This window comes from Sciurus vulgaris (genome assembly GCF_902686455.1).
Source record: "Sciurus vulgaris genome assembly, chromosome: 9".
Taxonomy (NCBI): domain Eukaryota; kingdom Metazoa; phylum Chordata; class Mammalia; order Rodentia; family Sciuridae; genus Sciurus; species Sciurus vulgaris.
The window spans coordinates 88128634-88152514 of NC_136469.1; the positions used below are offsets into that span (position 1 = coordinate 88128634).

General features: G+C 36.7%; 1 protein-coding gene across 7 annotated transcripts in view; it reads right to left on the reverse strand.

Annotated features, from left to right (window-relative positions):
* The window catches only part of SLC4A4 (solute carrier family 4 member 4), a 327400-nt gene that overhangs the window by 91785 nt on the left and 211734 nt on the right, over nucleotides 1–23881 (reverse strand). For all 7 annotated transcript variants that reach the window (XM_079152708.1, XM_079152712.1, XM_079152710.1 and 4 more), the window contains 5 exons: nucleotides 21451–21608; nucleotides 15182–15269; nucleotides 12467–12621; nucleotides 11731–11844; nucleotides 8900–9074 (listed from right to left, as the gene is read on the reverse strand). In XM_079152708.1, the coding sequence (XP_079008834.1) occupies nucleotides 8900–9074; nucleotides 11731–11844; nucleotides 12467–12621; nucleotides 15182–15269; nucleotides 21451–21608 (690 nt within the window). The remainder of the gene's footprint in view (nucleotides 1–8899; nucleotides 9075–11730; nucleotides 11845–12466; nucleotides 12622–15181; nucleotides 15270–21450; nucleotides 21609–23881) is intronic.

The window sequence follows — 23881 nt, forward strand, 5'->3', positions numbered from 1 at the left end:
AGCATGTCTCAAGAGACACAGACATCTGAGTTTAAATCTTACACCAGTTACCTCTCTAAATTCGAATTCTCTCTTCTATAAAATTGATGGCTCCTTCACAGGATAATTACTTAGATCAAATGAAACAATGAAGTATAAAGCACTCAGAATAAAACCTAGCACAAAGCAGAAACGCAATATAATGCTGGTTTCCTCTCCTTTGTTGCTTCTTATACTCTTTTCCCCCAATCTCTAGTATTTTTCCTCATGAGAGAAAGAAGATGGAGAGAAAGTCAAAAGGGGTGGCATGAATAGCAAAGATGAAAATAAGTGCTCAGAGAGAAGTGGGGGATGGCTTATAGATCTGCAAGATTTTCCAGAGCAATTTCCAAATCAATAGAAGCTTTGGGGAGCAGGGGCAACTCCAAAGCCATTTCCAGATGCTTCTTTCATTAAAATTGATGGTAATAAACAAAACAGTTTATTTTAGAGTACATCCGAACCAATTTGTAAAAATGCTTGTCTGCTTCCATGAGGGTAGGAAATTAAAGCAAAGATAGTCCCTGTTTTTTCAAAACAGCCCCCAAAACTAGGAAAAATCCCCAAATAGTAAAATAAAGTATAAAAGAAAATCAGACCCTAGGAGCAAGATTCTAAAAACATTGAAATCCGACCATAATTTGTAATTCACATCTTTGAGCTACTTATGATGATGGTTACAAGGGACACCATTTCCTACCATGGCTGATGCAAAATAAGCACATTCAAGAGAACAAAACATTAAAATTTAACAGTGTATGCTGTCAACATCAACTTCACTACAATTTAGTATCTTTATATAACACTGAAGAATAACTTGTTTTATGTCCCTTTTTATTAAGGCCCTTATTATTTGGGTTAATAGTTGCAATCTTTAGGGAAGCTGAGTAGTAATAACAGAAGGTAGGGGAGGGAGTAAAACTTAAGAAGATAAGTGGCAAAGCTGCCCAAGAAAACAAAAGATTTAAAAATTTTTGTAACAATTTGCAATGCAGTAAAGTTTGAAAAATAAAATATTTCAATAGCATTCAATGATAAAGCATTCACCAACATTAATGTAATAGTTTCGACTTTAGGAAAAAAAAAATTGTCAGTTTTTTCACCACTGTGACCAAAAAGACCTGCCAAGAAAAATTTTAGAGGAGGAAATGTTTATTTTAGGGCTCATGGTTTCAGAGGTCTCAGTCTATAGACAACTGACTCCAGTGCTCTGGTCCCGAGGTGAGGCAGAGAGAAGCAGTTGGGGACAGGATACCAGGAAGTCGAAACAGGGAGCAGGAAGTTGAAACAGGGAGCTCCACTTGCCAGGGACAAAATATATGCCCCAAAGGCATGTCCCAAATGATCCACCTCTTCTAGCCACACCTACATGCCACCCAGTTAATCCCTATCAGGGATTAATACACTGATTAGGTTAGGGCTCTTGCAACCCAATCATTTCACCTCTAACCTTCCTTGCATTGCCTCACACATAAGCTCTTGGGGGACACCTCATATTCAAACTATAATAGAAATGTTTTTTGTTTATATGTTATTAGTTATGAAAGGAGAAGTTTTAGCTTATGTTTGTGGTGATTTATATCATAACTGTGCAGCATGTTGAATAATAAAATTTAACTTCTCTAGATGAGTCATTGAATCTGAAGTTTAGCCATGAATAAAAAATAAATAAATAAATAAATAAATAAATAAATAAATAAATAAATAAATAAATAAAGCAGCCTAATGCCATTGGAAGCAGGCAGTCAAATCTTAATCACCTGCATGGGTTCTGATGCCAGGTGCCTAGCATAAACCCCTGTGGTCAGAAGTAAGTAGAGAAATGATACAAGTATCTAAATCCAATTTAAGTCATCTGGGAAGCCTGGGTTTCTTGTCTGTTTACTTGTCAGTTTGATTTCTAATACTGATTCTTTTATCTCCACATTGAACAATTAAGTCAGGGTCTCTGAAGATGAGGCCTGGATACTCGGATTTTTTTCAATTCCTCAGGTGTCCTGTGGATTCAAACAACCTCCCCTCCACCCCCAGAACAGCATCAACAACCAGTTACACAGACTGTTCACCCACACTGGGAGAGAGAATTGAATGCACAGCCCTCATCTTTAATTTACTTATGTAGTTACAACCTATAAATCTGTGATTTCTGTCCTGACAGATCAAGCCACCAAGCCAGACAGAGACACCTACTCTAATTTGTTTTGTCGTCGTAAGCAGGAATTCTGTTTACACTGTCAGCGGGAATTGAAAAAAAGGGAAGACTTGAAAGACAAATATCTCTCTGCTTGAAGAAAAGCATGAGCCAAAACCTTTACCAAAGCTTCAACTCCTAGTCAAATAGAATGGATGGGAAAGACACAGAGGCCTTATAATTTTTGTTTGAAGAGATGTGAACATGTATCTGAAACATCAAATACCAGTATAACATTACACAAAAATCAATTCCAGATGGATAAAAAATTTAAATGAAAACATAAAAGAACTAAAATATGTGGGTAAATATTTTTCTAATCTTGGGATAGGGAAAGCCTCTTTTAATATATCATGAAGAAACAAAAAATGAAGATTTGACTACACAAAAATTAAAATCTGTTCATCCAAAGAAATCATAAATAAGGTTAAAATACATATGGTAGGGGTTGGGGTTATGCCTAAGTGGTAGAGCACTTGCCTAGCATGTGTGAGGCACTGGGTTCGATTCTCAGCACCACATATAAATAAATGAATAAAATAAAGGTCCATCAACATCTAAAAAAATTTGTTAAAGACATATGGAAAAAAAAAGACATATGGTAGCTCTAGGAAAAATATATTTTGTAATACTTCCAACAAACAAAAGGAAAATATCAGAGTTCTCACAAGTCAACAAGAAAAAAACTAAATGACCCAAAAGGAAAATATACCAAGGACATGGTATAAAGAAATGTAGTCAATAAAACTGTGGGAAGATATTTTAGTCACTTTCACTAAAACTGAATAAGAATGAGCCACCTTTTTCAATCCAGAATGGCAAAATGTAAATATAGGACAAAATTCTGTTTATGCAAGGATATGGGCCTATGAGTACTCTTGTCCATTACTGAAAGAAGTATAATCGTCATAGAGTATAATTTGAAAGAGTAGCAAAAAATAAAACAAGCATATTTTGCTATGGATTTACCCAAAGAAGGTAATTATAAAGAGCAAAAATATAATCACCATAGTATTGCTTATAAAAGAGAAAATTGGAAAAAACTGAAACCACTAACAGATTTATTAAATAAATTAAAGCACGTGTATCATGTACATAAGAAGTCATTAAAAATCACTTTGAAGACCCTGTTAAAGTGGAAGATATTCATAAAATATTAGTGTTATGAAACAACATGTATATGATCTTCTTTATATAAAATTCTATATACTGATCTATCTGTGTACACATATATTAAAACATGTATGAACATTGTCATGAAAATGTTAATGACTATTTCTGGGTGATGTGTTTAGGGACAAAATTATCTTCTATGTAATTTTTCTGTACTGTTTGAATTTTCTACAATGTATAATTACATCCTATTTTAAAATAAAGCCATTTTCAAAATAACTGCAAGCTAAACAAAATAATTTTCAAATTTAGCATCATTTGTGACTCCCTATACCATCCAAATCACTATCATTTTCTGATCATCAAGAAAATAGATTTGACAGAGGTCTTTCAAATGAAGTAAACAACCAAATACAAATTACTTTAATCAAGCTAGTTAAATTCAGAACTTGACATGCAAAAGCACATTATTTCAAGTTCCTCCCTGGTAGAAGCAATAGCCAATAAACCTTAGCAGTAACTAAGCAATATAGATTCCTTTCTCCATCACCAAATAGGCTTATTTATTTTTGCTTATGGAAATAACCAAATTGTATCATTCCAACAGACTGCCCTTACTTAACTTCTGGAAAGTAGAGTAGGTTGCTGTACAGATTTATGTATCAAGAAGGAAATACATTCTAGGTGCCAAAGTGCAATACTCAGGTAAATGGAAATTATTATGTGATTCTTTATATAGTAAAGCAATTACCAATTGATTTCATCTTGCTCTTATAAATTGCATGTGATAGGCTTCATAAAGAAGTGTCTATCTGCTCGAGGAATATGTGCACAAAAAATGATACATTTCCAACTTCAGCAGATTGATTAAAAATTCTCAGCACAGCAGTATGTTAAAATAAAGCTTCAAATTTGGAGATGCCAGCTATAAATGTTCCTTATTATGAGACAAGTTCCCTTAAAATGTGCTCTGTTAGGCTCCATAAATATCACAAAATTCACAGAATTCTAAAAATCTTACTGAATTCTTTGGCTAAAAGGTTTGTGAAAATAGGATTATATTTACTCCCGGAAAAAAATTAAAATTACATTCTTCAGTCAGTCTTCACTCTAGACTATGCTTAGTCATTCACAATCAAATGTAGATTTAAATTAAAATACTTGCCTTTATTCCATAAAGCTTAAAGAATAATTTTTAAATAAAACAAGACTTGTCACAAAATATCAAAAAGTATTCTTTGTACTAGTATGTTACCCATAAACCAAACAAGACTTGTCACAAAATATCAAAAAGTATTCTTTGTACTAGTATGTTACCCATAAACCAAACCAACAATCTATAAATATGTGTTGATTTGATAGCAAGGATTCATGCAGATAGTACTTTGAAAAATCCAACAAATTCTGGTGGAACCTATTTATACATTGACATTTAACAATTTAATCCAAAGTACCTAAATGAATAGAGCGGTGTGCTTGTCTGGCAACCAAGACTACGAATACAATGTAAAGAGCTGGAATGCAGGTTACAGAACGTTCAGTTGTGGAAGGAACATGATTTTAGAACAGTGAGGTTCAGAAGTTTGGGTTTACTTAACAATATGGCAAGAAGAGCAGCACATTATTTTTGGTAAGATTGAATGAAAAGGGTAATAAGAGTTTTGCACTGTTCTTGGACTTCAGAAAGCTTACATTCTAGTTCTTTGTTGCTAAGCTCAAAGAACAGGAAACAGTCACGAGCCCAGGTTGGATCCTAGATGAGTGTAAGGTCTACTCTTGGCAAAGTGGTTCACTCGCTCCCAGAAGCCCAAGCTAAGCTATAATTGCCCACACTTAACAAGAAATCTGTGAATAACCACTCTGTAAGCCCCAGAGTCTTATCATAGCTGCCTGATGGGCAAAATATATATGCCAAAGTTGGGGAATTCATGCAGTCGTTTATGTTGGCAATATAATTTAATTATACTTGGAGCCATCGTAGCCTCAACTGTTCTTATTTTGAACACAGTTCCATGGGAAATGGTCTACATAGCTTTTAAGATCATCTGCTTCCAATGATATATTATATACACACACATACACATATACATATATATAATCTAATTTTGTGTATGTGTGTGCATCATTAGCTCTGAAATAAAGGCTCAGATGTAAATTCCTGTCTTCAAGCAGGCAAGACCTCCTGAACAGAAGCTGGCAGAAGAGTTTGCTTAGACAACAGTCGTGCAGTGACTCATCTGTGTTTTCACAACATGCTTCCACCCAGCACCCATGTCTATTTGTAGCCTGACAATAAGGGCCCTATGTGAACCATCTCAAAGCTGTCTGCATTAAAGGCAAGGACACTATTCTCAGTTGACTCACTAGAACTGCTTGTGCTTTTGAGAATAACCCACTGCCACATTCATGAATGCATTTGATATGAGTGCAGATGATCTCAGACTTTGCCAATGCTTTTCTGCTTAGTCTTGGTCTATGGTCTCATGAATCCAGGGGACTTCATCCCCTAAATAAACCCACTACTGGACCCTGAAAAAGATTGCTTTCATCAACACCCTAGACTGCAAATACCACCAGCATGGAATTCTTATCTATTTTGCTCACCTATCTGAATCTCAGCACTTAAAATAGTCTCTGACCCATAGTAGACACTCCATAAATATTTGCAAAGGAATGAACCAACCCCTGCGATAGACCTGTTAAATGACCTGGATCTTTGCACTAAAGCCGTAAAATATTCTCTTGTTTTTCTTGCCCAGTCAGGAAGGTTTCTATTGAGAGGGTCTCAAAATTTGTGTATGTTAAAGTACATACCCTTTCAGTATATGAGATACTGTTCAACATATTAAACCACCTTACTCCCTAGTCTTTAAAACAAATGAAACTATTTGTTGAATTTCAATTCAATAAATATAGATTAACAATCATTCTTTTTCTACCCTTTTCAGTGTTTCTGCCTCCCATTGTGACTCCTCAGAAGTACCAAGCTGTAGTCTGAGAAGAGCACTTGGCCAATACAGTCCTTAAAGGAATAAGACTTCAGACTTGACAGAAAAGAAGAAAGACTGTTACTTCAGTATTTTCATTCATAGAAGGCTTTAAAACAATGTGTTTACAGTTTCAATAAAATTATACATGGGGTTACAGAAACTATTCATAAAATAATCAAATTATATCTGGAAAATAACCTCGTGGGTTTGCATTACTTTGAATTGTCAATTCCCAAGAATAATAATATCCATCAAAGGGCTATTCTGGTATACTACTTAACATCCTGATGCTCTAAACCATCTGTTTCCCCTGAAATCTTCACTGTTTTGAAAATAGATAATTTCACCAGTAAGGCCTTCCCCAGGTAATATATCATGGTAGGGGAGGGTGGTCATCCTATGTTACCTACATATGCCACACAACAGAGTCCTCTACTTTCTCAAGGACTCACTTGGATAGAAATTGATTAATATAGGTGGGTTAGAAACAGATTTCAATATATTCCACTCCTATTCTCAGAGGCTGCATTCTAAAGTTAACTCTTAGGAGGTTGCAAAGATTGTGATTCATTTCAAAAAGGTAATACGGGCACACGTGGGAAGTGGCACAAAGTGCCCCACCTCAATGGGAAAAATGTCCATGAAAACAAAATGTTTAAAAATTAACTGCACAAGGTCTCTGTACATTCTGATGGACAAAAAATGGTTTTGTTCTCACCACCCTCAAAACTACAGATCCTTTAACTCTTTTAATGTGTGGCTGTCTCTATTATCTTCATGCTGGCCTCCATATGCTTACCCAGTGCTTTCTCCTACACTTGTTTCCTTGAATGATCTGTTCAATGAACACTATGCTATCATATAGATGAAGAATCGCTGCCTAACTTCGATACAGATCAAAGTTTAGAAAAACTCTATTACTGACATCACTGTTATAATTTAGTTTATAACTTCTATCCTATAAATGAGCAAATGGGTGGCAGGAGAAGATGGGGAAGACTCTTTATGTACTTCAACTCTGTGCTCCACAAGTTTAGTCTCTAAAACCTGTGCTGAAGTCTCTCATGGATAACATAGTGATAGAAGTTCTTTGGCCAGCACAGTTATTTTTTAAATGTTAATTACCTGCCAATATTTAAGTGTCATGAAATTTCATTAAGATTTTTAATTTTTCAGATTCTCTGAAAATCCAGAAAATAATACGGGTACACATTTACATGGAAACAAGCAAAGATGAGCAGCAAGTGCCCCTTTCCAGTGGAGCATGAATTCTTAGGAGTCATCACAGTCCCAAGCTAGTCATGTAGAAAAGTCATGTGAAAAGTCCCCAGACTCCAGCTGTTCCAGACATCCCAAGTCAGGTACCAGAATGTAAGCAAAATGTCATTAGGTAACTTCAGCCTCTGAAGCCATGGAACTGCAAAGTATAGAGGACCACTCAGCTAAGCGCAAACTGCGCATCCATGAGAGGGAGTTTAAAATGGTTGTTTCAAGTCTCCATGTTTTGAGGCAATATGCTGTACAGACAGATAAGGGCTAAAAGATAAGGGCACTTAAACTAAAACAATGTTTAAAGTCTTTCTCCCTTTTTACTTGGGACAACATAACATCTTAGCGTCCTTGTATTCAGGAAGAAATCTAGAATATGAATATGCCCAGGCAAGAAAACTGAAGTGAGACAAAAGTAATTTTTGAAATTAGTTGCATTAAAAAAAAATAAATAAGCTGACTGGCAGCACTTACAAAGGTCATGTTGGTTAAACCCTAGTAAGTAAGGACAGAGTGTAGAAAGGGCTTGAACTGGATTCTTTTCATAGGAATATCAGACTCTTTCACTCCTCTGTATTCAACCTAACATAATGCCTATTTTTATTAATGACTGGATCAAATAAAAGTAGTTTCATACTTATTGTTCTGATTAGAGGAATCAAAAACATCTTCTCTTTCTGTAGCTATTATTGATGCAAAAAAAAAGGCAAATACCCCCTTGAAAGTAATCATCAAATTGTGGTTACAATTAATGATACAAAACAAGCCACGCCAGAATCATTACAGCTTAATGAGAGACAGGTCCAGGTATGGAAGACACAACTGTCACCTTGCATCCATTAAGGTGAATTCTACTGCTTGCAAATCCAACTTTGAGCAAATCACTCAATTGTCTGATTACTATTTGCTCATGTAAGAGCAAAGGTTAAAGAGTAAGGTAATCATGCATTCCCAAAGAGTGTGATGATCAAGTTTAACAGAATATGGTCCACACGGTCAATGGAGTAGATCTAAACCTTGTGCACGGCACAAATGTAAAGCAGCTGATATGCATTTGCCCAAATAGAATTGTAGATCCTCATTTCCTCTCCTTCTTTTCCCCACTTGTGACTCAAGCCAGATTTCATCGAGCTATTTTTGTAATTACTAACATGCTGGAAATACAGCAGCAAGCCAGAAGCAAACTAAAATGCAGCATCCAGCAAAAGAAAGAAAATCACGCTGAGTAACTGAAAGGCCATCTGCTTCTAACTGAGCTGTAGGGGTGAGGAAGACAATCTGGTTGTACTATTTGTGTCCTCCCCAAAACCATACCCACCTGCATGTTGTCAGTGGCATCCCCAAGCAGTCCTCCAAAAGTGATAGCATTAGTTACAGTCGCCAGATAGATGAAGAGAATTGCTGAAAGAGCCTGAATATTTAAAGCATCATAAAAATCACTGGCAAAAAATGGTGCTTTCCTCTTTATGTCCTTAATTAGTCCACCACAGAACCTGGGAAGGGAGAAAGCAAACATGTGACCAAGTAAGAAACAAATAAAAGACCACCAAATTCATCAAGAGACAATTTACAGAACCATGAAGAATTGGTTATTAAAACACTTGAATCAATCACATGATACTATTTAACCACTTAAGATGAGACCAGGAAACTATGTACTTCTCTTTTTCAGTTTCTAAATTAAGTGTCACATTTCCTAAATACCAGCCAATGGTCCTATAGGTGAGAATGAACTGTGTACATAAATAAAATTTTTTGTTGCCCAAAGGAAAACATCCAAATACGTGAGATCACATAAGGCCCTTGACAGTCTTGCTATAGCATCCTTTCCACATTCATTCATTTGTTGTTTCATCCCACAAACGTTTATGGAGCACCTGTATATGCCATACTATGTCACTATTCTGAGTGCTGGGGATACAACCGTGAACAACATGGGCTCAAAAGTCCTGCCCTCATGGGGTTTACCTTGGGGAGACAGAGAGCAGCTAATAAACATGACAAATAAGTAAAATGCTTAGTGCTAAAAATCAAGGAAAAACATTAAACGAGGAAGAGGGTTATCTATTACTGGAAAAAAAGGTATTTGAAACTTTAGAAAGGGTGGCCAGAAGAGGCCTCTGAGAAGGTGACTGTGGGGTAAAGACCTGAAGAGGCTAAGGGAGGAAGGCCAGCAGGTGTGTGATGGGAGAAGGTACAAGCTGAGTACTGACACAGTGATGGATCAGTCCACTTCCCTCCAGCCAGACCTCGATCCTCCACCTTAAACATGCATGCCATGGCTTTTGCCTAGAACTCTCCCCTTTCGAGGTTCCACAGCACTCTGACTTCAGCACCCAGATTTCCACTCTCAGCTATCACACTTTATCAGAATTGTCTATCTCTCTGGGTGCCTGCCAGACCTGAGCTGCACTCACTGCCCCGCTGCTGCTCTCTTGGTATTCACAGGGCTGTGCACGGCATCAGGAACACTGCACATACACAGTACACTTAGGAAAGGAGAAGTAGGGAAGAGTAAAATCACAGTCTGATTAAATTTACAAAACCAAATCCCAGCACTGATATCTGGGATGTGAGTAGAAAAACCAAAATGATAGTTCTAATGGAAATGGTTTGTAAAGAACTATAGTCATGTACCATATAAAGATGTTTTGGTCAATGATAGACCACATGTATGATGGTGGTCCCGTAAGATTACAATGGAGCTGGTAAATTCCTATTGCCTGTGACATTAAGGTAACATTGTCCAGTGCAACACATCACTCATGTGCCCATGGTGATGCTGATGTAAACAAACCTACTGTGCTGCCAATTACATATAGGAAGTAAAACTTGATAATGATAATCAACACCCCTATCATCAATTTATGTATTTGCTACACTATACTTTTTATCAGTATTTTAGAATGAACACCTTCTACAGATGAAAAAATAGTTTACTATAAAACAGTGTACCATGTTACATGGACAGCAACCTCCTACATTTGGTAATAACCTTGCCTCTTAATTGTATCAGAAGTGTCACATGATTGAGCTGTACCATGTGGGTTTGCTGAAGTGTGTACCATGATATCTGCACAATGACGAATTGTCTAAGGGTACAAATCTCAGACCACATCCCCATCATTAAGTGATACATGACGGTACTCAGAAAAAGCAGGGAGGAGGAAGGAAGGATTTTGTATTCAACTTTGAGTAAAGGGGAGGGGGGAAGTTTTCTCTTAATTTGGGAGAGAAATTCAAGTGGCTCATCAGGGGAAGGAAATGACTTCATTAAGATTCAAATGCAAACCAAAACGACATACATTTTTATGTATTAAAATTCTTTTATTTATTAAAACAGTGTTGTTGTTTTTTAAGAGACAGGATAAAAAACTCTCCTGCTTAAGTTTTTCCTCACCCCAAAATGAAATGGAGTACGTAATAGTGGAGAAGGAAAAACTGTCATGAAAAAAAATCAGATGGAACAATCTGGGAAACCTGAATTCCCAGCTTCAGGTTAAGGAGGCAGAACAGCGACCTGTGAATTATTCATTTCTATATTACTCACTTTTGAGTAAATGTACAGGGAAGAGATGGAGTCCTGAGAGTACTTGGGAAAGGCTAGTACATCACCAGTCAGTCTTCCTGCCACCTATATTCACCAGGCGTCAACTGAACCCTTGGACATCCCCGCGGTCAGTGCATTTGCCACAGCATCCCAGTGCCACTCCAGCAGGCACTGTGTGTGGCAGTTCCCTCCCACCCACACCCTTCCTTCATGATTTGTTCCCCACCTCCTTCTGCACTTTCCTCAAATGTTGCCATTCTCTGTAAGGCCTTCTCTGATCCCCTGTCTAAAATCACAATACTGTTTCCCATGACAAAAGTCCCTACTTCTGCTTCATTTTTCATCATAAAACCATCACCACATTTATTTATTTGCTTACTTGTCTCCCATCTCTACAAAGTAAGACCCACAAGTGCAGGGGTTTTAATTCACTGTTACATTCCCAGTGCCTATGACTAATAGGTGCACTATAAATATTTGTTGGCTGAACAAATGAACAAACCAGTGAATCAAATGCTGAAGGTAAATTTAGAAAGATGTAGGGAAATTTAGATCTAAAGAAAACCTTATGGTGAATGGCAAAAGGGTCCATCAGTTACCGTCCAGTTCGCTGCAGTTCCTCACAATCCCCGTGTCCTCCTCCTCCGTGTCCTCCATCATGGGGGGTGTCTCCATTCATCTGGACATTCTCTCCCCCTGAGTACATATTCTTCCTAAGCAAGGAAACAGAGTCCATGTGGATGTTAGTTTTTATCCATTTGCTTCTAAAATGAAGCACTAACTATAGTAAGTGCTGGCTAATGGACAGATGAAGTTTTGGGAGAAAGAACATTCCTAACATACAATTCTAACATGTTGCAGTCAGAGCCAAGATAAATGATTAGATTAAATAAAAAGTTGAATTACTTGTATATCTTATAAGAGGGACACTTACCTGGGAAACAATAGATTTCCAACAAATAGTTTCTCCTCAACTACCTCAGCCAATTTCTTAACCTCTTAAACCTGAAAAGAACTCATCTTGAGCAAACTGATCTTTCTACGCATACAAGGAGACCCCAAAACAACATCCCCAAAGAATGCCTATAATTCATCCCAATATTGTGATCTGAGCTAATTTGTAATCACTGAAGAACATCAAAACATATAATATGTGATTTACCATATCAAGAAAATATGAAACAAAGACACAAAATTAATCCCTTGTAAGCAAATACATGCATGAGGGCCTAAAAATATTAGGGTAGTAGCTTGACCCCCCTTCTTTGTCAAAATGCAACCTCCTTCTTGGGTATAACCTAGCACCTTGAAATTCCCAACTGCCTAAGAGTTTACCTTTTGTCAGATGACGGAAGACTCTTAGGAGGTTCTATCCTGATCGCTGGGTCCCATTCTCCAGGTGGAAGTACAATGACTTCATCGAGGAACTCATCAATGCCAGCAATCAGGTCCTGCCTATCTTTTGCTTTGTAAGCAATGTCATGGAACACCTAAAGAATGATAAGAGATGTACTGATCTAACAAGAGAACTTTTACATGCTTCACACCACATCTAGCCCAAATCCACCATGGGAATGCTAATCCAAAATCATCATGATATTCCTATAACCACATTCTCCTACTTTTTTTCCAAAATATTTAAGTTTTCAGATTATAACCTTAAAGAATATATGTAGAAGCCTGAGTACATGGTTATTTTTAAGTGTTTCTTTTTTTATCAATACTGTAAAATTACATGCCTTTCAGCTCCCCCTTGGTAAAGTACTATTACTGATACAGTTGCTATGGAAGCCAGATGAAAATAGTTTGGAAAAATATACTGAAAAGTCATACCCTGAAATTAAAACTACTGGGACAAACAACTGCTGAAAATTCAAAAAGGAGAAATTTAAAGTGAGTGTAAAGATCAAACTCTATGGTTATCAAGTACAAAAATAATGTGACCCATTTTAAAAAGAAAACTTACCTATATTGTTAGAACACAAAGCAAATGGATTTAAATAAGTGATCATCTGACTATTTTTTGGCAAGGTAATATCTAAACCACCAAGGATGCAAAAGATTCATGTTTCTTATATGCATTTCCAAAGGAGGAGTTTCCAAAAGGTACATAAGCCTTTTTGTCAATCATTCCATTCAAACTGATCTGAAAATTCTTCACATATAACCAAGACTCTCATGCTTGAACCTGAACTAGGTCAAATTCTTTAATCTCAAGAAAAGAAGATGGCCCCTGTTCAATCTCCTTCCCTGTTCTTAAAGACTTCTACTAAATCACTTCTCCTGGAAAAGAATTTTTTTTAAGTTGTCAATCAAATAGCATTTAATGGTCTTTGGGTTGTGGGGTTGAGAGGAGGGGAAAAAATGCAGACATTGCTACCCTTAATCTCATTTTCTCTTGCCATCTCCACCACTGTGGCTGGAGAGTCAGAGATTCACCTTCTCAGTCAACCCTGAAGATATAGAGCAACAGTTTCAATGAATGAGATATAAGAACTAGGCTACCTGGGTAAGCCTTAGAATGCCTGCAAAAAGGGGAAGATATAGCTCACATTACCCCATCACTTTTTCCTATTTTAAATGCAGGCGAGGTGATGAGCTGAGTGCAGGCAGACACTGTAGTCTTACAATTTTGATAGGAGGGGAAAAAAAAATGCTATCTTAAGACCACGTAGCAAGTGTGCAGCTATCAATTAATTAGCACAGTTAAGCTAAACCAACCCCAGCAACTATCTACTTCCTAACTTTGTTATGTAAGAAAATAATCTGCAGATTGTTTAAGCTACTATAAACCCATCACCTGTGGTCTAAAGCATTCCTGACTGATTCATCTTCAAATGAATAACTTAAAAAAGAAACTAATTAATTCACTAATTAATTAATTAGCCCACTGTGAGGAGAGAAATATATGTCCCTTAATGGGGAGAGTAAAAGAACCAGCATAGCTATGCTTCAATGCTCTCAGACCTTGAGGAAAACACCCATCTGAGCAATCACCACACAGAACTTCTATCCCTAAGGAGGAAGCACCCCATTCTCCACACAAAACATGGGAAAATGGACAAATCCATCAATGAAGCAAAAGTATAACATTTGAGAAAATAGCAAAGCAGAAAGACAAAGAAGCAGAAATTAATGATCTTATATTCTAAGTGTTTCTTTACCACAAGACTGGTTCAGCTTTGTCATATCTAAAAGGCATGTAGCAACATTCAAGTTGTTGGGTGAGTAATGAAGCCATAACTGGAAAGTACTAGAAACTCTGCAATAACAGTTACTAATGCATTTCAGATGTGCAGCATGCCTCCCACAAAATAAGAAAACCATGAAACATGTATTTTTCGGATACCTGAGAAAGATGTGTTATCCATTTTATTACTGATAATTTTATAAAACACATCATTTTTAGAAAAAATATAGTATATGGACAGTCAAATTTCCAGAATTAATATATTAACAATATTTTAAGAGATAAAGTTGATACAATGACCTTGAACTTTTCAAAGAATATTTAACATACATCAATTTTAAGAGTTGAAAATATGTAATAAACAGATCAGTGTAACTGCATATTTATCACCTCAGACATTTATCATTTGTTCCTCGTGGGAACATTCAAAATCCTCTTTACTAGCTATTTAAAAATACACAATTAATTGTTGTCAGCTATAGTTACCCTACTGTGCCTCAGATCATTCCAAATTGTATAGAATTGTATTGAAATATCACACTATAATTCATAAATAGGCACAATTAAAGGTCCACTAAAAACTTAAAAAAAAAGAATTGAAAATGTTTTTTAAAAAGAAAGGAAAATGTTTTATTCCAACACAGTTTAGAATCCAGTACAAACACAAAATGCATGACTTACTTTTTTGAAAACTGTACTGCATAGGGAATACCTGTGCATTTACTACAAACTATTGTACCTCATGCTATTAAAATCTTAGTAACCCATACTTCATACTGAATATATTGTCACAGACAATTCACAGTATGAAAGCAACACAAGTGGGACATTCAAAGAAACCCATCTTCCCGGTTCCCTACCTCATCAGACATCAGGGTAGCAATGGCTCTGCCAATCTCATGGTAGGACTTGGCTTTCCCCTTAGGACCTAAGAGAATGAACAAGAACCTAATGGAAAAGGAAAGAAGCAAAGGCTGTAACACACATTTCATCAATATACATGACTCTGAGAAAAGTTCATCTTAGTTCATATTTATGAAAGGGTTAGGCCTAGGATTCATCTCTAAATGAAGGTAATAGACTTGGTGCTATGGAAAATAGTCTTTCACACTACATGAATCTCATTGTTCAGTTTATTTGGAGGCAAAGAAGAATTTACCATGAAAACTTGAGAAGCTTCTTCACTGAGCAGGAAAGTTTCAATTTATCTTTTCTGTTTTAAACTTTCTTCTTTCTCCATCTCTACTGCTTTTTGGAGTCTTTGAAGCCAATTGATTAAGCCCAATAACTAGAAAGACTTAGTACATCTTTGGATTTCCAAAAACCAAAACCAAATTTCTACAAGTAAGCCACAGCTGGCAGTCAATGTAAGTAAAGTGAAATAGGAGGGAAATTCAAAATAAATTATCATTCACAGACATTTAATTTTTTGTGGGTGTCCCCATTTTGTTTCTAACTTATTTCCTTGATACCGCACAAAGCATTGCTCCAGAGCAAAAAGGTCCTGAAACATGTAGTAATGAGCTTATTCCCATTTTTCATGTTGGAAGGAATCCTTCATTGATAATAAGGACAAAGGTGCATGTCTCTACCGGGGAGAAGGGAACCTGATAAATAATAAGAAAAAAATACAAAAGGTAATACTAGATAAACCCTATTCTTGATATTGATCATGTCTTACCTAACAGGTAAGGACAATAAAATAATGAGGACAATAAAAAATGATGACATTATGTGATTTGACATAGCAGGATTTCACATTCATCACCTTCTGTAATTTTCTATGCAACCCCTTGCAAAAAGGACAGGGATACTATTCCTGTGTAATGGTGAGAAAGCTGGAGCTGAAAGAAGTGATGTATGAGCCCAAGGTCTGTGCCTAGTAAATGTCTGGGGCAAGGGATGTAGTTCAAAGGGAGAATGCATACTTAGCATGCATGATTCCCTGGGTTCAAATCCCAGCACCAAAAACAAAACAAAGCAAAAGTAAATAACAGAATACACATAGGTCCTCTTATATCCTGTTCTTTTCACCATATAATTCTATTACTACCCATCCTATTGGCATACCAGGATTGTGAAACAACAGAGAAAAACTATCCACAATAACTTCCACAGGTTGCTCCTGGGAAAAAACTTGTGACAAGAAAGTCAAGATTTTAAGGAAAGGCTTTGTACTTTACTTTGCCAAATTCTATTTATTACTAATATACTTCCATATCTCCCTTTAAATAAAAAGAATCAATAGCAAATACTCTATAAAATGTTAGGACCTGTTCCAAAACGCCCCTGGATATATAATTCCTTTATTTCACTATAAAAGTCAATTCAAAGGAGACAGGAAACAAAACAGAAATTAAGAGTATTTAAAAAAGAAGTATCTGAAACTTTGAAGACCCAGATTTTTTATTAGGATACAATAAAACCATTCAGTACTTATTTGCTTGGAAACCAGTTCTGAAGTGGAATGGAACCCTCACTTTCAAGTGTGATCACAGTGAATGAAGAAGCAAAGCAATCAGCAGCTTGAAAGTCTGTTTGGCATGAAAGAAGCCACTGTCAGGACTGCACTTTAGACCTCTATCCCTGAGGTTCAATTGATGCTAGAATTTTTCTTCCTTTGATGCTGACCACTCCATAATTATATGCCACCATGTATAGCATTGTAAAGTGCTACTCCACGGCAGTAAAGGGCTTCTTTCTAAAGGGGCTGATCACTGGTTTGAATGCAACACTTACAAAAAAAATATTTTGCCAATAAAACAAAATACAAATTCCATTGAGAAACACTAGTACTGGTTACATTTTTCCAATTCAATAAGCCTATCTACAAATAACCAGCTGTCAAATAAGACAATAGTATGTTAGTTTTGGGTACAATTGGGCAGGTTCAGTATTATAAGAGAAACTACCTGACACCTGGGTCCTTTACTTGGTACATTTTTTAAATAATGAATTTCTTTGCCTGCCATTTTTTTATTATCTCAGTGTACCTAAACATTAACTTTTCAGTAATGCATAATACCCAAAATCTTTCCAGAAGTACTCTATGTCCCTCACTAGCACACCTGTAAGGACAAGAGCTTAAAAATACATATTATCCTATCAATATGTATCAACTGATACAAGTTAATTATCAGGTTGACTAGATGGCAAAAAAACAAAAATACTGTCTTGTTAGTGAGAAAAAAACCACTCTCAGTCACTAATAGTCCTCAACCATAAACTTTAGCAAGGACGAGTGACTATCCTAAGAACTAACAGAGTCATGGAACCTCTGAATCAAATCCCCGGAGATTAAGACATACATTTTCCATAAAATTTTACTCTTTGGACTCCACTAAATGTATCCAAGAATTAATGGAAGTGGCAGATCAACAGTGTCTCTGATGTGTACTACAGCAAGACACTCAGGATACGGAATTATATGGGTTCATAACCTAGATATAAAGGCATTATTCCTCTCTCCTAAGTAATTATATTTTCTTAAAAAGGTTACTTCTTCATTAATGAATCATCACCAAGTGCCAAACAGACAACATGGCAACATTTTTTACCTAACTCCAGACAGGAACAATTCAGTAAATGAACCTTGTAAAATGATATACAGAGGGAATCTGAGCACCCATAAGCAGTAGGGAACATCACTCCAAGTGCAGGAATTCATTGTAGGAACAGGGACCCTTAAGCAGCCTATAATCTGGACTGCATTATGGAAATGAGGCTGAGAACTCTGAGGGACTAACACAGAGCAACACAGCCAGCCGAAGTTCCTCTGCCTGCAACATGTTCTCTCCCTTTAACCCTCAAAGAAGCAAAAGCTGTTACAACTTTTATGATTGAGGTACATCCTGCCAAGCTCAGCTTTTATAATGTACTGAAAACTCCTTTCATGACTCAAACTGTTTTTTGTCAATGGACAGATGTTATTTTTAACCAGAAGCTTTTTTCTTTATTAACAAATTAGAGTAAACATCACATTTATGTGGCTGGAAGGACACAGTCCATGTTGACAGCTCAGAGAAAAGAAATTAACTTATGTTACTGAGTTCTTTTTATGCACTCATCACTAGAAACAAGTCGGACTTAGAATGTTTAATGGTGTCTAGTTGTCTTAAGAATCTTCATGAATCCCCTTTCTACTTCTGTGAGCTTTTTCAAAAAACTAATTGTGCCTGGGGAAGATGCCTCTAGCATTCTGCACAACAAAAAGAAGTACCAGATGATCCGTGTCCGGAACCAATGGCCTATACTCACATTCACAAAATAATTATAGGCAGAAACAGAGCATAATATCAGAAAAGGAGCCAGCTTTCCTAAACCACTTAATCTTTTCAGAAAAGATGTGCACCCCCACTCCTGATACAGCACAGCTATTTCTAGAATAAACTCAGCATGTACCAATCCTTTACTCCCTTCTCTCAAAATCAAATAACACATTATTCATATTTAGCAACTTTGGAAAATGTGGCTAAACTGTAGCTTCCACAATAGATTCATGAGGACCACAAACCCACCATAACCAACCACATTACATGCAGTACAGAAACTAACAATTCGATTGCTGGACAAGACAGAACTGAATTAGCAAGAGATCCAACCCAATCCCTCTAATAGTTTTTATAAAGACCATTTTAAATACTAAGAACAAACTCTTTCTTATAGGCAAGTAATTATTTATAATACACAATAGCAATGACAAAAGGGCAAACATTCTAAGATTTTAGAGAACTAAAGCTTACTGAATAATCATTGCCTTAAATGTGCAAATCAAAGTCAGAAAAGGATAAATTGACCCAGGGGATTTGTCATTTTTCATGGAGATTCCTAAAATTTTCTATTCTATCCCATTCTAGGTATCTCCCTAGTTTCTCCATAAAATTTGGCCTGAATCAGAAATCTGCAGTTCTATTTCCAGGACTGATAGTGAATCTTCCCTTTGCTTGCACCCCTCAAGTATAAAATAGTTAGAACAACATTTATCCCATATATAACTCATAAATATGAGTGAGAGGTTGCCTCTGTGAACAGATATGACAGCAAAGTGCCTGTAAAATAAGTAATAGAGTAAGTAGAGAAACTTGTGAACTCTACATAAGGAAGGGAAGTTGCTAGGGCTACACTCTGTAAAGGTGCACGGTAGTAAGATTATTAGGAATAGTAATAATAATAGCAAAATTTTCCTCCACCTTAAAAAAAATGACCACAAAAAATATATGCACCAAAACAGACCTTTCAGGTCTTCCTGCAATAGAACAGCACATGCACATTAAAGCACATCGTGGACTGCAGACACAGTCCTCCCACAATGACTGCCACATTTCTTGTGGGATTTCCTTTATTGGATTTCACAGGATGAAGCCATTGTAAATGGCCTCACATTACTCACATCCAAAAAAGCTAATGAGACTCCCCACTCAGTGATTAGAGCTTGCACTGGTTTGGAGGACAGCAAATGGATAAAACAGTTTCCTGGAAAAATGTTAACATGCAAGGATATATTATTCAGATTACTGCCCTGAAATAGTTTTATGATATTATTGAATTACATTCCCTTGAATTGCTTGGCTCCCCTTGTTATTTCAAATGATGCTGTATTTCACCTCTAGACAAATACTTCCTCCCTCCAGTACAAAAGAAAAAAAGTATGAGCCAGACAGGAGCAGATGATAAGAGGGATACAAAAATGGTCATGATTTGCTACTCAGCGCATGCATATTATTGTTTAAATAAAAAGCCTTTTAAGCTTTTCTTTTTTTTTTTTTTTTAATTTGTAGCTTCTAAAGAAAATGGTAATAAAAATGAAAAGGGAAGAGCAATTTTCTTTAACATTTCTTGGCATGTGTTTTTTTTTTTTTTTTTTCCCTCTCAAGCCCCAGTAAAGTTAGTCCAAAGAGACATAAATAAAGCCATTGGGGCACCAATCTGGACTCCAGCCATGGTCTGAGTCAGCAGTTTGCCAGATGATTGCTCAGATAGAACTGCAAAGCTCTGCTGGAATGTTTTAAAGCAAAAAACTAAGTTACATAAAACAAATCACAATAATCCCAGTAACTGAATAAACTGTGATCATCTCCTTTCTTCTATTATTTGTCTAATGACTGCCTATTTATTATTCCTATTTTAAGTGTCTTTAAGAAATTTCAAAAAATATTTGTATAATTAGGAAGAATGTCTTGAATTGAGAAGCCTTAAGGAAATTTTCTCCTAATATTCCTAATTCAGTTCAAAATAAATCTTGAGCCTCTCGTCATTGTTGGTTAATCATGCTCAGACCACCTGCGTTCCTTGAGGAGGATTCATAGCCCTTCCCTCCTGTTGGGGGAGTTGGGGGGAAGGGAATAGAGGAGAGCAAAGGTCACCTCTCCTTGTCCTAGGACCCACAGAAAGCATCCCCCAATTCTTTTATATGATAATTTCCTGATGTCAACCTGAAGATACAAGCTTCTCTTCCTCAGCATAAGTTTAGTGAAGCATTAACTTCTACTCAACTAATTGCACTTCATAAATCAGGCTACATAACTCTACCAACCTCAGCTTCAAAAGGAGATGAAGAGGATGGCTTCTGAGGTGCTGTACACTGTGATGAGCACATGATTTAACAACAGTGGCATGCTTCTTTTGAAGCAAAATTTTATGTGGCATAATATATATCAATATAAAGTGTACGAATTTAGGTGTAAAGTCAAAAGAATCTTATAAGTATGTGCATATACCTATATGTATGTATATATATGTGTGTGTGTGTGCATATATGAACTCATTACCCATTTTCTGATTAGACACAGAACAAATGAAAGCAACTATGACCAATTACTAATTGTACGACTTTGTACAAGTTGAACTCAGTTTCCTCATCTGCAAAATCTGAACACTGTAGTTTGTATGTTAAGAGATTATTGGAAAGATTGAGTAGAATAATCCATAAGAAGAAAGTCCTCTGCCCAACAGATTATTGAACTATATAATTTGATACATCTGATGGCATAAAAGTGAGACTTAGCCATTATTGCAAATTAAACCTCTTGAATGTACTGGATATATCCCTCATTCTGATCCTCTAGCCTGGAAGGGAAGCCATTTCCCTACAAGCACATCCCAGACCCCAGCAGGTGGGAGAGCAACCTACCTTGTGGGCACAGGGACCTCAGTCAGGGCACCCAGCATGACAGCCTGCTGTAGCCGAACAAAGGCAACAAATGGAGTATCCAAGAAGTCGACTTCCCCAACAAGCACATTGGAAGCTTCTGCATCACGAGGCAGTTTTTTCATGAACTTATTCTTCAGCTGCATGGGAAGAACCAAACAAAACCACATATTTTATTTCCAAAAAAGGGAACAAAAAGAGATACCACATGTGTCACACCCAGGAAGTTCCTTTATGGGGTCTTCATGCAACAGTCCCTAACCAGCCACTTTACATTGTGTTTAGCCAGTCTATTAAGATAAACATTTAGCTGTACCTTGGATTCAAAACATGGTGAAGGTATAATCACATGGTTTATATATAAAACATTGTGTAGTATTCTTTCATTTCTTTAGTCCCTCATTCATGAAAACTTAATGAGAGTCTACTATAATCAAAGAAATGCTCTACGTCTGAGGGATACAGGAAAGAACAGGCTAACTATAAGCTCTCCTTAGATTCATCTTCTCATGGGGGGAAATAAGATATGATTTAAAGTAGTGATAAGTACAAAGAAGGAAAAATGAAACAGGTAAGAGGGTACTAGATTCAAGCAAGATGGTCAGGCAAGACCTCTGAAGAAATATTTTTGACATTGGCATAGGGTACAAGCCACACAAGAATCTGAATTAAAAACATTCTTAGCAAAGAGAATGGCAAGAGCAAAACCTCTGGGACAGGAAGGAGGTTTGCAGAGAAGTACTAAGTAATCAGGTGTGGTGGAAGCTAAAGGAGGAAAATAGAAGAAACAGCCACAAATGAAGCTGCATGGGTAAAGATAGATAAGGGCATAGGGTTCTGAAGGCCGAAGTAAGGAGGTTTAGAAGTTTCACATAGAAAATGCCTATCATGAGCCCCAGTGAAAAGGTGGACCCAGAAGACAAAATTGGGGAGACATCAACAGGTCAACAGTATTCAAGACCATTGGACAGGTGACACAACCCTGAGTGTAAATATAAATAGAAAAGGGGTAAGATCTATACACTGGACCACTCTACCTTTCATAGGAATAAAAGAAGGCATTGGCAGAGGACATTGAAAAGGAGTAACAAATAAAGGAAAACCAGACTTTACTCATAGCCAGGTGACAAAAGAGCTCAATAAGGAAAGTGTATCGGCTGAGTCCTAGGCTGCCTAAAGCCCAAATAAGAGAAGAACTACGAAAGGACCAGTGAGTTTGGCAGGATGGCAGTCTGGTGAATCTTGACAAGAGGAGTTACCATGGACACCCAAGTACCACATGAACAATGACAAGTGAAGAAGTAGAAAAAAGGAGTAGAGGTAATTATTTTGAGAAATACTGCTACCAAGAAAAGATGAAAAGTGGAGAGGGAAGTAGACAAAGGCATAACACTGGGGATTTGTCTTAATAGAGACGTGACAGCATTTTGGAATGTGCATTTTGGAATGTGAATAGAATGATCTAGTAGAGACAGATTAATGCTGCAGGAAAGATGTGGAATAATTACAAAAGCAACTCAAGCAATCTTGATCTATTGAGAAGGAATGATATCCACATCCCAGGTGGGAGTGCCAGTTTTAGAGAGGAACAGAGCTTATCTATCCTATCAGGGAAGGCAGACTCTGCGGGTTCAAAGGTGGATGATTTGGGAGAGTTGGTGGAGTGACAATGAGGGCTTCTGAGGACTCATATTTTTGCAATGAAATACAAGTGAGCTGATGGTGAGGAGGAGGGAGGCATGTGGGGGTTGAAGAGAGAAGAGAAGGTGTAAAGCGGTTTTCTTGGAGAGTGAAGGCTGCTTAACACAGTCACGTTGAACGCTTATCTGATAGGCATCTTCTCTTTCACACAACTCAAAGAAAATAATTCAATAGTTGTGGGAGAAAAAAAGATAAGAATTTTACAAGACCATACAAAAGACACAGATTTCTCATACTTATTTATCATCCAAAGTAAATGTCCCACTCCTCAAGTCAAAAGTACCAGTGAGTTTAGTATTTTGTGCCAAGGATTGTTGCTGGAATGGAAAGTGGCATGCATGACCCAATTTTGGCCATAAGTACAAACTTTATGCCAACATTTTATTTTCAACTTCCAACTAAGAGTTTTTAACTAGGGGAAATTAATGACATGAAAAGTCACTCCTAGAACTCCATCACGCACAGGAGCATTTTCATAGGATTTTGTTTTTAACTTAGTACTTCATGTAAGAACAAAACTATCAGACAAAAAACAAGAAAGGACTAAGAATTGGGTGGAAACCAATCAATTCATTAATCACTAAATAGAGACAAGGTATATATTCTTAGATGCCAGGAATATGACCACTCCTAAGTAGGATGAATTTTCCAAAATTTATACCAATAATCCTCCAAGAAATGCTAATATTTAAAAACTACCTTTATATTTTAC